The 13,163-nt window shown below is 41.2% G+C and overlaps 1 protein-coding gene across 3 annotated transcripts in view; it reads left to right on the top strand.

Annotated features, from left to right (window-relative positions):
• ANO4 (anoctamin 4) overlaps positions 1 to 13,163 on the top strand; it is a 421,314-nt gene that overhangs the window by 10,451 nt on the left and 397,700 nt on the right. For all 3 annotated transcript variants that reach the window (XM_040491102.1, XM_040491101.1, XM_040491100.1), the window contains exons 2-3: positions 2,628 to 2,711; positions 10,439 to 10,690. In XM_040491102.1, the coding sequence (XP_040347036.1) occupies positions 2,628 to 2,711; positions 10,439 to 10,690 (336 nt within the window). The remainder of the gene's footprint in view (positions 1 to 2,627; positions 2,712 to 10,438; positions 10,691 to 13,163) is intronic.

Here is a 13,163-nt window from a genome sequence, read left to right as displayed (position 1 = left end):
CTTTCCACAGAGTCATCTTGTTCCATAACTGCCACAGGTCTTTCTACTTTTGCCTTTTGAGTCTCTTCAAAATATTGCCACCAAATTGTGCCCTAGTTTTACCATTCAGCTTTTGTTCAAATTTCAGTTGTTTTACCATTAAGTTTTATTTACAGCCTCTTTCCATGCATTCATTCCTTATTCAGGCATCCTGCTTCTTTGTTGATTACTAATTTCTAAGTATGCTTTTCTCCTTCATTTCTTTTCTCTTCTCCCCATGCATAGCTACTTCTGGGCTTGTGAATCTCTTTCTCTGTATATATTTATTTATATATCACCTTTGATGCCATTGACCTTATCCCTTGCAGGTCTCCTTCCTTCCAAAAATCATTTAAGGACAGATCATTAGTTAAGGGTTTATGAAGAATTAGGAATGACAACTTTAGAGTAGCTAGGTATATGTTAGGTCTGGATTTTGTTGATTCAGCTGATTCCACAAATATATACTGAATTATTTGCTAACTATGCATTTGTGTAGCCTATTTATTTTTATTAACCATATCACATCACCTCCCCAACCACCACTAAAAAAAAAAGTGAGATAAGCATTATTGTCACTGTCAGGTAGAAACAGTCAACAGCTCAACCAAGTTGTAAGAGTTTATATGCAGAAGAACTGGGCCAACACTGGCCTGCGGATTCCCAGCCCAGTGTTCTTTTTGATCCCAGCCACCTCTAATGAAGTTATGCTAACAAGAAGGGGAAATGGTCATTTTTTATTTTTTTAATTTCATGAATCTTTTTTTCTTTCTTGCAACCAATGAACATGTGCTAAAGTTTCACCTGATGACAGGCACAGCACTAAATTCTGGAAATTACAAATTGAATAAGGCATGGGTATGCTCTTGACAAGCCCATGGTTTAGGGTCCATGTCAACCAGTGCAGTCTTGCCTGCTCAGTGCTGTTGGGGGCGTGTCTGATGCTCAGGAAGCACCTTACAGAATGGAGATGGTCTGGGAATGTTTCTTAGAGGATGAGTTGGCCACATGCACTTACTAAAATTATTTTTCCCCTGTTAAAATTAGTTTAAATTTTACCTCCCTGTTTGTGGACATACAGTGGCCTTTATGTGGCTTCTGAGGGCCACCACCATTTCTCTGCCCTCTGGCTCACCATTTGCTTTTTTAATATTCCCCAAGTGCTTTCAAACCCCAGGCATATAGGGACGTCCCTGCAGAAGCCTCTCATTTCCTTCTTTTCATCCATGTACCTGCTATTATTTCCTCCCAAGAGTGTTTACATATAAAGCTATCTTTTCTACCGATCCATATTGTGCTCTCACTAAAATCCGACTCTCAGAATGTTTCTATAAACCCTTCTCTTGGAGCACAACTGACTTATTCTTAGTAATTATTTATTTCCCGGAGACCATTTGTAGATCAGAGTTTCAAAGTTTTCCTAGTATTACATACTAGGAAATACGTTATTACATAACGTATTTAAATAGTTCTTTTAGGTCAGTTTTGTAACCATGATCATAATAACTGTCGTAACCTGAAAAGTTTTATATTAGAAAATATATATTTATTTTGATATTTGAAAATCACTTATTTGTGCCCTGCTGTGTTTCATAAACAATTTGAAATGTTCTGATCTCGATGTGGGCTCCATTCTGCCTCATGCTGTCGTGTGACCCTGGTGCCCAGAGTCTCAGCCTTTCCCATCAGAGAATAGGGTTGGGCTGGGTGGGGGGTGATGACTGCCCTGTCCGACCTCATGCGTGAGGTGATGTGGATGAAAATGCTAAGATGCTATGTCAGCGGAAGCTTTGGGTTTCTTTGGCTCCTGTGCCTACAACATTTTCTGTTCACAATTGTGAGGAATTCGGTACAGCGTGTTGTACTTTTAGCTCTGAAGGGAGCTGCATCCACGTCTGTGGTATCCACTGGGACATCTCCCATGGCTCGGCCACCCTCACTGCTCATCAGGATTATTACAGCGGCCTCAGAAAGGAGTCTTTTGCCTCTCATCTTGCTTCTTCCAGTCTGTTCTCCACATGGCCTCAAAGTGACCTTTCTAAAGTGAAAATGGGATCCTGTTCTTTAGGCAAAATCCAAACTTGTTAACATGGTTTATAAGACCTGTCGTAGTCTAGCTGCTGTGCACCTCTCCTTCTCTTCCTGTGCTCAGCTGCTAACTCAGGAGCCTGTTTGTGGCCTCTGAGCCTCCAGACATAATGAAGCCTCTGCCTGGATCTTTCCCCTCAGTTCCTCCCTCTTTGGCTTAGTGAGGTGGTACTCATCTTTAGGTTTAATTTATATGTCGCTTCCTCCCGGAAGCCTTCCCTGCTACCCTCTCTAGATCAAGTGTTCTCTTGACTGTCCCTGCACTTCAGCATCCTTTGTCACCCCCCTTACAATAATAGTGGCATCCAACTGAAATTGCCTGTGTGGGGCTGTCTGGATTGTTGGCTGAACGTTTCAAGTGCCTGGCACTGAGCACTAGGTAAGTACCAATGAATGAACTGATAAAGGAGTATGAGACTGCCCGGAACAGGGAGCTGGTTAATCTACCAACGGTCATATATTTACACTGTGTTCGTGGTGTCTATCAGGATGTAATCCACTGTCTCTTATTTTCTTAACAGACAGAGATGTGAGCAGTGGGAGTTATAACCTTTCCTCCGCAACGACAGGCAGCTACTACAGTTGTGTCAGCCAGATCACCATAGGTGAGCAATTGTGACATTTTGTTTTATAAAAATTATTATTGCCTGGAAAGGCCCAGGGTAGTATAATAGCAGGAGTCTGTGTTTCCAGAATCAGAGCAAATGCTTGCGGACTTTCTTGCTGGGGCACCCTCTTGTGGATTGTTAGTGCTTTTGCATGGATATTGCTGGAGGCAATGTGGTTGGAAAAGCTAAAAAAAAAATCCCCACGTTTTCCCAACGTTTCATCATTTACTTTAACTCTTTAATTTGTATATCACCTGATTATTATGTACTTGATATTAAAACTGACTTTTTAAGATTTATATTTAGCTATTGCTGCTCTTGGCCTTCGACATACATTATTTTGCTTAATCAGGACTGTATGAGGAAGGTATTATTACTTTTCCATCTCACAGATGAGAAAATTCGATCTTTACCATCTAGCCAATAATTAATGTATCCATGGTTTCAATCCAGGTGTGCTTGACACTAAAAGTTCATGCTCTAAAACACTATATCATCGTTTCTCAAACCTTAGTAATGTGGACACCTATAAAAGCAAATAATGATTATGAACCTCTAAAATTGGTTTAAATTATTTTTATTATAATAATACTTAAGTATGTTCAAACATAAAACTAAGTATAAATACCTTATAGCCATACCAATGGCCATACAAATCAAATTGAATTTATAAATAAAGTTTAAAACACTGTAAAGCAAAAAATTACAAATCTATCACATTAATATTATAGACATCATTATTTTGCCAAAATACAATCACTTCTTGTAATGCAATGTGGGACTGGCTGCAGCAGCATGGGATCTTTGAGTTGAGTACAACTTTACTGCTACGTATTTATGATAACTCTGGTCTGCCCCCACCTTTCTCTGTTCAACTCACTGTGAAATCTCTGCTAATGCTGGTGAGGTTATTGGATCTTCATTTGGTATGGATGCACCTTGACATATCCATCTGTCTCCTTTTCTCATTGAGTGTACCAATTGGTGCCAACTTGATGGAAACACAAAAACAAATCTAGGCACTAAAATTAAGTGGTAGAACTTGGTCTGCAATATGCATCTATTAATTTTAAGTGATTAAATTAGATTTTAAATGAAAAATAAAAGCAGTTAAAAAAATTCTTGTGGAGAGTTCATGGACCATGGTGTGAAAACACCAAACAACCTACAGTGACATTCCTAAAGACATTTGTTGAGTAGTGGGAGGTTCAGAGCAGGAGGATGACAAGATGAATGCATGGATGAAAGAAGGGATTTTGATGGTGAACAAGGTGGATTTCATGCCGGGCAGAGGATCTCACGTCATAATAGAGTAAGTAGCTGTGACTTTAATTTTGACTTGAGACAGTAATGAACTTGGCAGGTGCGATAAAGAGCAGGTCTGGAGGGAGAGATGTGGGAGAACTGGCAGGACTAGTCATTGACTGGATGAGGGAAAGACAGAAGTGCCCTGAGACTTTGATTCAGGGTGACAGGGAGTCTGAGCCATCTCTAGAAATATAGCAGTCAGGAAGAGGACTTGATGGCTACTGCTTGGATGTGGTGGGTTTGAGGTGCCTGTGAGACTCCCACCTCAGAATGACCCACAGGAGAGAATGGGCAGGAGATGAAGATATTGGCATTCTCTGCACAGAGGAGTCAGTAGAATTTTTCCAAGAGGATGAGATTATAAGAGTCAGTGTATTGAATGAGTGGAGGGCCAGCTCCCAGTCTTTGAGGGAAGCATAGTTAATAGAAATAATGACAGAGGTAGGAAGACCAAGTGAGCATGGTTTTTGGAAAGCCTAGGGAATTTCTAGGAGAGGCTGAGGAGGGTTATAATTCAGGGACTGCCCTGGGGACATCCCTGAGAGCCACGGCAATGGATGGTGGGAGGGAAGTCAGGTTACAAAGTTTGGAATAAAGAGTGAAGAGCTATGAATGGAAACTTATCTTTTAAGACACTTGTCAATGAAAGTGGAGGGTAAATAGGGAGGACCACATGAGAGCTTTCTCCATGCCAAGCTCTCTTCTAGGTACTTTTTCTGTATTTACTCATTTAATCCCCACAAAAATCTTACGAGTTAGATGCTGTTATTTTCCCCATTTTTCAGATGAGGAAACTAAATTCTAGAGAAGTTAAAAAGTTCCTGGAAGATGCATGGGTAGTAACAGCTGGGATTTGAACCCAGGTAATCTAGCTCCCATTAGATGACACTCTTGTTATTTGCCATGGGCCTAGTGCCCTTTCCTGGTCTTTTTGGGTTCCCAGACCCAAGTTCAGTGTGTGTGTGGGTACCCTCCCCCCACCTCCACAGTACAAAGCGATTTTTAGACACCAGCCCAGTCTGAGATTTCAATTCAATTCTTACACAAAAAGTCACCTTCATTAGTAACAAGACATCCTTGTCACTAAATTTTATGGCTCTGAAGCATTTTCAGGTACTGTGTGTGGATGAAGACCTAATATATCTGGAAAATATATTTTGGCCATCTCAATGACCAAGTATATATTTATTATAAGTCATCATATTGCACCTAGTCTAGTCAGCTTCGGCCACTATGTCAGCATGTTATGGGTTGAATTATGTCCCCTGAAAAGATATGTTGGAGTCCTAACTTCTGAATGTGATCTTATTGGAAATAGGGTCTTTGCAGATACAATCAAGTTGAGACGAAGTTATTCTCCATTAGGGTGGGCTTCTAATCCAGTAGAACTGGTGTCCTTGTAAGTAGAGGAGAAGAGACACAGAGACACACAGGGAGAACATTATGTTATGATGGAGGCAGAGATTAGAGGGATATATCTGCAAGTCAAGGAACACTAAGGATTGCCAGCAACATCAGAAGCTAAGAGAAAGGCATGGAACAGATTCTCCCCTAGATACTTCAGAGAGAGCACAGCCCTGTCAACATCTTGATTTCAGACTTCTAGCCTCCAAAGCTATGAGAACAAATTTCTGTTTTCTTTTAAGCCATCCTGTTTGTGGTACTTCCTTAGCAGCCCTAGGAAACTAAGATAGCAAGTCTTACTGCCCTAGGGAGTCGCTTCTGAAGGGGAGGTGGGTATGACACTTAGTTTTCTCAGAAGGTGATGGGGTAACTGAAAGGCTTTTAAATGTTGCTTTGGTTCCCTGACTCAAAGTGGCTGAAACCATAAGGAAATTTATTTCACATAACAGGATGACCAGATGCAGGCCTGCCGTTAGGACCAGATGATTAAGCTATTCAGTGATGTTGTGAAAGACTTTCTCCCCTTTGCTTTCGTGGGAGAATTTATCTTAGTGTGGCAGCCATCTGGCCACCACAGTTCCAGGAATTGCATTCAGACACAACAGTGATCAGAGGGAGAGGAGCTTTGGTGCCTTCCTCAGGCTTTGACTTGAGGAACTGCGACTTCCCCCTGAAGCCCTCAGAGACTGCTCCTATCTCATTGAGCAGGATTGGGTCACATTTCCACCCTTGAACCAATCATTATTCAGAGGAGATGAGCATCTCTTTAGATGAATCAGAGTTCATGCAGAGGAAAGAGGAGGATGTCAGCTTGCCCTGAGTGCCATGTCTGGGTAGGGGTACCCTCAGTTTCCAAAGTGGGACTCTGTTGGGAGGAAGGAGGGGGATGGATTCTGCACAGGCGTCAGGCAGTGTTCACTTCCCACAGTCTGTCCAGTACAAAATGCTTTTTGCACTTTGCAATATTTATAGTAAAGGCAGAAAATAATTAACAACCGTAGATTCCAAAGCACTCGAGGGAGGACAGATCTCTGGATCATCCAGAGATGTTCTTTTTTTTAAAGCTCTTTTTGTTCTCTTGCATTTCCTGCACTGCAGTCCTTCTCCTACAGAATACTCCATTTAAGAAAATAGCATACTCGTGGACTCCCTGTTAATAGTTCCTTGTAGGAACCTATGTCCTGCCAAAAGAAAAATTGCCAAACAAACAAACAAACAAAATAACAACAAAAACAACTAAGAAACAGAAAAAGACTCCTTCTGAAATCTTTCTATTTATCCATGAGACTCTTGGATAATTCCTTATATTCTGGTAGTGAACTCCTGGAGAGATTAAATTGAGAGATTTAAGAACTTCATAGTTAATTGACATTGTTTCCTCAAAATAGTATATAATTTTTGAGTGTTCCTTACATGTCTCTCTTCACAATTTGGGGTGATATGTTGACATAAAACTCCAAGGGAACTGAGACCTTTGCTCCTACCCCACTGTCCACCAAGGGATAGGATAATGGGTGAGGGAGAATGGGTTGGCTACCAATGTGGACATTTTCTATTACTTGCCTCTTAGACATTTGGGTGCCAGCTGTTCCCCTGGATGGTTCCTTATCCTCTCAAAATACTTTGACCTCATTGCGAATTTAGGCTGATCCATTTATACTCCATTATAATCATGCGGAAATGATCATAGCTAATTTGTATCAATAGCATGAATTAAAATATTTGCTAATGAACTCCATTTCTGGAGTAAATGATGTGGTGATTTTCTAAACTAAAAAAAAAAAAAAAAAGAAAAGGCTTGTTAGCTATGTGAATGATGCCTTTTCAAAATTAAGTGTATACTATTAGTCAGCTATCATTTTAGAAAAGAAATGGTAAAATCTGAAGTTGAGGAGAGTGCAGAGTTCCTTGGGACTTTTAAACATAACATTTCTGCACTGTGCTCTATTCTGTATAATGACTCCAGAGGAGCTTAGAAATGTGGAAATAGAAGAGGGATTTAAGCAAAGTTTCTGAATGAAGGATCAAGGCAAGGGAAAAACATGGTCCTATTATTATTCTGGTAAAAGGATTCTCTGGTGCAAATAGAAGGTAATACGTCTTCTAGTCTTTAATAAAAACATAATGGAACATCAAGTTAAATGGAGACTTCTGGAATTGCATTCTATGGCCCAGTAGTAGGAGCTGTGGGAGAGTACTGATCACACAATAAACAAATTTGCATTAGAGGTTTGGTCAACAAACATGGTCAGGCCAGTTCTGGGGTCACCAGCATTCAGTTTAGTCTTATGCGACTCTGGCTCCATTGCAGTTCCAAGAGCCCTCACTCAAGAGAGATGCTCACCTTCATCACAGCATTCCATGTAGTGGAACTCACCTTTTAGGAAGGTGACTTACCAAGAAGAGTCTAAACAATCCAGTAGGCGAGTTCTCAGGTTTGTCACCATTTCCCTTTCCTTGAGTATTCTGGTCCATTAGGATTTGTCTGTGAAACATTGTTCAGAAAAGAATAAATCACCTAAGAGTGATTTCTAGGGGAATGGGCCCCATTTTAGGCCCAGAATCCCTCTTGCTACCTGCTCTATTAGCCAGACGGGATGGCTTAGTGGTCGTGAATCTTACTTATCTTCAGTGAGCTTGGGCTTGAATCTTGACTGTTAACTTCTGTGGATCAATAGCTCAGACCTTGGGGAAGTAATAATGTCCTTTGGCCTCAGTTTTCTTATCTGTCAAATGGGAATATTAGCATCTGCCTGACATGGTTATTGTGAGGTTTAAATGAGGTGGTGCTGGTAGATCCCTTAGCACAATGCCACTAAGTATTAGACAGTATTGTAATTTTTAGCAGATTTATTATTTTATGACAGTGAAGCCGGTTGTTTATTCTTAGGTCTCACCCATGACTTCTACGTGGGTAACTACCATGTTGATGAGTCTGGTCCCATTTCCCCTGATCCTTATGTTCATTTTTTTCCCCAGCTACCTGCCAGACATCTCCATATAGATATTTCCACTAAGGCTCAAACTCCTCATTTCTAAAAACACACTCAATCTTCCTGATCCCTTGCAAGGCTGGTCTTCCTGATTGCCACAGTTAGGCTGAGGAAATGCACCATTCTATTTGCAGTGAGTCTTCTCTGACATCTTGCGAGTGAGAGACAGCTCCCTGGTGGCCCCAAACCTCTTTCTTTTGTCAATGTCATGTATTTCTCTGGACTTGTTTTCCTTTCTTGCAGCCAGCATTTCAATGTGGCCCCTTAATAATGCTCCCCTAGCCTCTGCCTCTCAGCTTTTTGCATCTTCTTCTTGCTGTTGACATCTAGGAACTCAGTGAACAGTGGGTATATACTGGGTGCCAGCTCTGAGCCTCGCCTTGTGCTAGGTACTGATGGGAGATGAGGGAGGGAAAGAGTGAAATAGATGTTGGGAGGAGTTTCAAAGATGACTAAGACACCCTCTAACCTTGAGGGAAGCTCAGTTCATGAGGGAGCCACACATAGAAAAAAACAGTTTTCATTAAATGTAGGCAGGGACTGTTTGACATATGTCTGTGTTTAGGTGGTCTCCAGCACAGTGTGGGCAGGCTGCCCCAGGCACCCTCATCCAGGCTTCGGAATCTACACAGGTGTCCTTCACGTTACCTCTTTTGGGCTTTCTTGATTCCTCCACCTGCCCTCCCCAATTTGGACTTTCTCTTCCAACACCTCAGTCCCCAGACACCAATACTCTTTAGTGAGCCTTCCTTCACAAATAGTTAAGAAAGCTTAGAGATGTCAGAGGAGGCCTCCTCGAAGAGATAACCACTGGAGCAAGAAGGGACAGATTCTGACTGCTTTCTCTGCCATTAGTTTGATTATGGAAATGCTCACTTCACAAACTCTCAGGGATGTTTTGCTTGCCAAAATATTCAGTTTTCTTACACTGGCATTTAAGACCCACACTGTCCTGTGTCAACCTACCTTTCTAGTTTTTTTTTTTTCTGGATTATACTTATATTCCTAAATTCTGTATCTATGTTGCAAATGTAAAGTCCTGCAGAAGTCAGGTGTGTAAGACAAATGAATGAAGCAGCCTGGGGGTAAGGTATTAGGGAGTGGTGGGGACTGTGGCAGATGGGAATCCCCTTACTCCGGCTGAAGAGGACAGCTGCTCTAGCTGACATTTGCCATGTGGGGATGTGGTCTTCTCTTAAGGAGAAGATCAAGAGAATTTTTCAAGATAAGCCAGAAAGCTGGATTTCTCTTGAGAACTCTCTAGCCTTTTATTGTTGTCACTTTTAATTTGAGTTTCGCTTCAAATTAAGAAAAGTGTGGTTAAATAAAACATATCTGCAGAACAGATCTGTCCCTCTATTTCCTCTGGCCGCTAGGTTGCCACCATTGCCTATAAGGCCAAGTTCATACCACCTTCTCCGTGACCTAGTCTCTCCACTCAGAGGAGCTTTCTCCCGTGAGACTGCGGTGACATTTCTGTCCTGCTTTAAACTATTTCTTTCATCTTACTTTGTACTGTAGTTAGTTGTGGTTTGGGGGAAAGAACATAGATTTTGGAGTCAGACAGATCTGGGCTTAAATTCTGCCTCTGGCATTTTCTGGCTACTTGACCTAGGACAAGGTGAGATCCAGTTTCCTCATCTGTGAAAGTGAAATAGTAACAGTCTCCTAGTACTGTTGCTGTGAGGATAGAATCACTTATGCAAAGTACTGTATCTAGCACATAGTAGGCTTTCAGTTATTTTTCTTTATGAACACACGACTTATCTCCTTTATTGGATTCTTAGCTCCTTAAGGGCAAAGGCTGGACAGCCGCACATAGCATGTGCTTACTAAACGTATGTTGAGCAGTGAATGATCTGGTAAGTGTAATGATTCCTCCCTGTTTATTAGTAACATGCATCTTTATTTCAAGTGGTATTCAATTTGACTCACAGCTAAGACTTTTGGGGAATACAAAAACAAATATGGTATGAGGCTTTGCTTGCTGTTTCTAACCGAAGGTATGTGTCTCACCAGGTTATGATGTTGCTGGGCCTGTTGCAATTGGGCTCACCCACTGGAAAAATCCATACGCACAAGGCAGACCCACCCTCCCATCAGATCTGCCTCTCTTCATCTCCAAAGATGCGGGCATCCCTGTGTATCACCGATCCCTCACCCGCAAGACTGAGCTGCCTACACCTTTGTCTTGCCCAGCCTCACTGTCCATCACTCCAGTGCCTTCTTACAGCAGCAGCAGCCAGGAAACCCTGAGTCAAGACACGACAGGTAACAGTGTTGGCTCCCTGTTGGAGATTCAGGACTCAGTGTATTTAAAGGTTCCTTCACACATTTGCCTGTTGAACAAATTACATCTGCATTTCTGCTTGTGTGATGCTGTAGATTCCAACAATTCCCCCATGTTCACTGGCCTTTCATAGCGTCGCTGTGCCAGAAGGAAGGTTAGACGTATTTAGAAATATTTGATCTATGTGTTAGTTCTGTTTGGTAAAATGTCATCTGGAAATCAACTCTGAATCACAATTCCAAGTTTCGTCTTATGAATATTTGTTTAATTTCTTGAATCCTCTGCTTAGTGACAAGGCATCTTTCTTGGATTAATGTATTCAGAAGAGTTATCAATAAGTCATTTTTGAACACCTTAGTTACTACCCATTCATGTGGCTTCACCAAATTGGTCTATGTTGGGGGTCTGCAAACCACTACCAATGGGCCAGATCTCAGATGCCACCTGTACAGCTCAAGAACTGGGAATAGTGTTTACTTTTTAAACATTATTGGTGTCATTGTTCAGTCATTAAGTCTAACTTAGTGATAGCTGTTATAACAATACCTCAGACCAGGTAGTTTATAAACGACAGAAATTATTTTATTTTATTTTATTTTTATTTTGAGAGAGAGTGAGCATGTGAGTGGGGCAGAGGGGCAGAGGGAGAGAGAGTGAGAGAAAGAGAGAGCGAGAGAGAGAGAGAGAGAGATTGATTCCCAAGCAGGCTCCACACTCAGACACAGGACTCAATCTTATAACTATGAGATCATGACCTGAGCTGAAATCAAGAGTCAGACACTTAACTGACTGAGCTACCCAGGTGCCCCTATAAACAAGAGAAATTTATGTCTCACAGTTGTGGAGGCTGGAGGTTTGAGATCAGGGTGCCAACATGGTCAGATGTGGGCCCTTCGTCAGGTCTCAGACTTCTTATAGTTTTCTCGTATGGTGGAAGGGGTGGAGGATCCCTGTGGGGTCTCTTTTATAAGAACACTAAATCCATTCCTGAGGGCTCCACCCTCATGACTTAAGCATCTCCCAAAGACCCCATCTCCTAATACCATCACATCAGGTATTAGGATCTCAATATATGAATTTGGTGGTTGGTGTGTGTGTGTGTGTGTGTGTGTGTGTGTGTGTGTGTGTTGGAAAAAAAATTAAAAGAATAGTAGTATTTTGAGACATGTAAAAGTTACATGAAATTCAAATTTGATTGTTCATATATAAAGTTTTATTGGGACATAGCTGCAATAATTTGTTTATGTATTGTCTCTGGCTGCTTTCGTGTGACAACGGCAGAACTGACGTAATTGTGACAGAGACTGTATGGCCTGCAAAGCCTAAAATATTTACTGTCTGGCCCTTTGCAGAAAATGTTTGCCAGTTGCTCATCTACGTGATCTTTGGGAGTCATGACTTAAACAATAAAGGCAGGAAAAATGCTCACAACATATTGCCTTAAAATTTATCACTTGAAATGAGTTACAGAAAATTTTATGCAAGGATAACCAGTTGTTTTTATTTCTAAAGTCTAAGTTGGAAGTTTAAATCATGAAAAATCTATCATGCCACATTTTTCTTCTATAGATATAGCACTTAGAAGTAATGGTTCAGTTGGACAAATCCAGTGTGCAATTCCTGTTCTGGGAATAAGTCTTTTGAACCTTAACATTCACAAGGACACTGAACAGTTCACAGATGCTGCCACCTAGAGGTGAGATGCTGATGTTGCAGAAGTTCCAGATTATCAAAAGCAATCTCTAAAAGCAGTAAATGCGGACTTCACTAAATGTGAAGGATCACCATTGAACTTCTTAAAAATGAGGATTCCTGGGCCCCTCCAGGCATGCCGTGTCCATGGCACAAAGTGGGCTTCAGCCGTCTGCGCTGGGCAGGCTGCTGTCTTCTGAGATTTTGGTTTCTGAGGTTCCTATATATACCTTGGGGGACACCCTCCAAAGTGTCTTTGGTTAAGTGGATTGATGGTATTACAGAGCATTGAATAATATTTGCATTCCATTAGCTCTGCCATGGCAAAGCAAACTATCTTTCCAGTTGTCCTGATTGAGGGTCAATTTGAGAGTAGAAAAATCATGATGTGGGCTGAACTTTGAAATCTCTAGGGTTTTGATATTATCATGAATGAAAACTGACTCTGCTTGCTTTTAAAATTTAATAAAATCTGAAGTTAAGAAATGAAGTGTTGTCGCCTTTGGCCGGGGTAGCTGCAGGCTTCTGGCATTTCTTGGCAAAGAGGAGTGTGAAATGGCAGCTGCCACATTAACATTTTATCACGTTTCTCTGTGAGTTGACTTTTTTCTTTCCACAGAGCACCATACTCAGAAGCAATCCAATTTCTAGAAGAGGTTTCTATTTTTACCTTGCAGATTTTCAAAAACAAATTAAAAGCGCATAGTTTTCTTCATTCCTGGGAACTTTCCATTAGCAATAAAATACTGAGTTTTTCCAAGC

Source organism: Herpailurus yagouaroundi, unplaced genomic scaffold (assembly GCF_014898765.1).
Source record: "Herpailurus yagouaroundi ecotype Mexico unplaced genomic scaffold, PumYag 182, whole genome shotgun sequence".
NCBI classification, from domain to species: Eukaryota; Metazoa; Chordata; class Mammalia; order Carnivora; family Felidae; genus Herpailurus; species Herpailurus yagouaroundi.
Note: the sequence above shows the minus strand (reverse complement) of the source record. Positions and strands in the feature narration are given on the sequence as shown.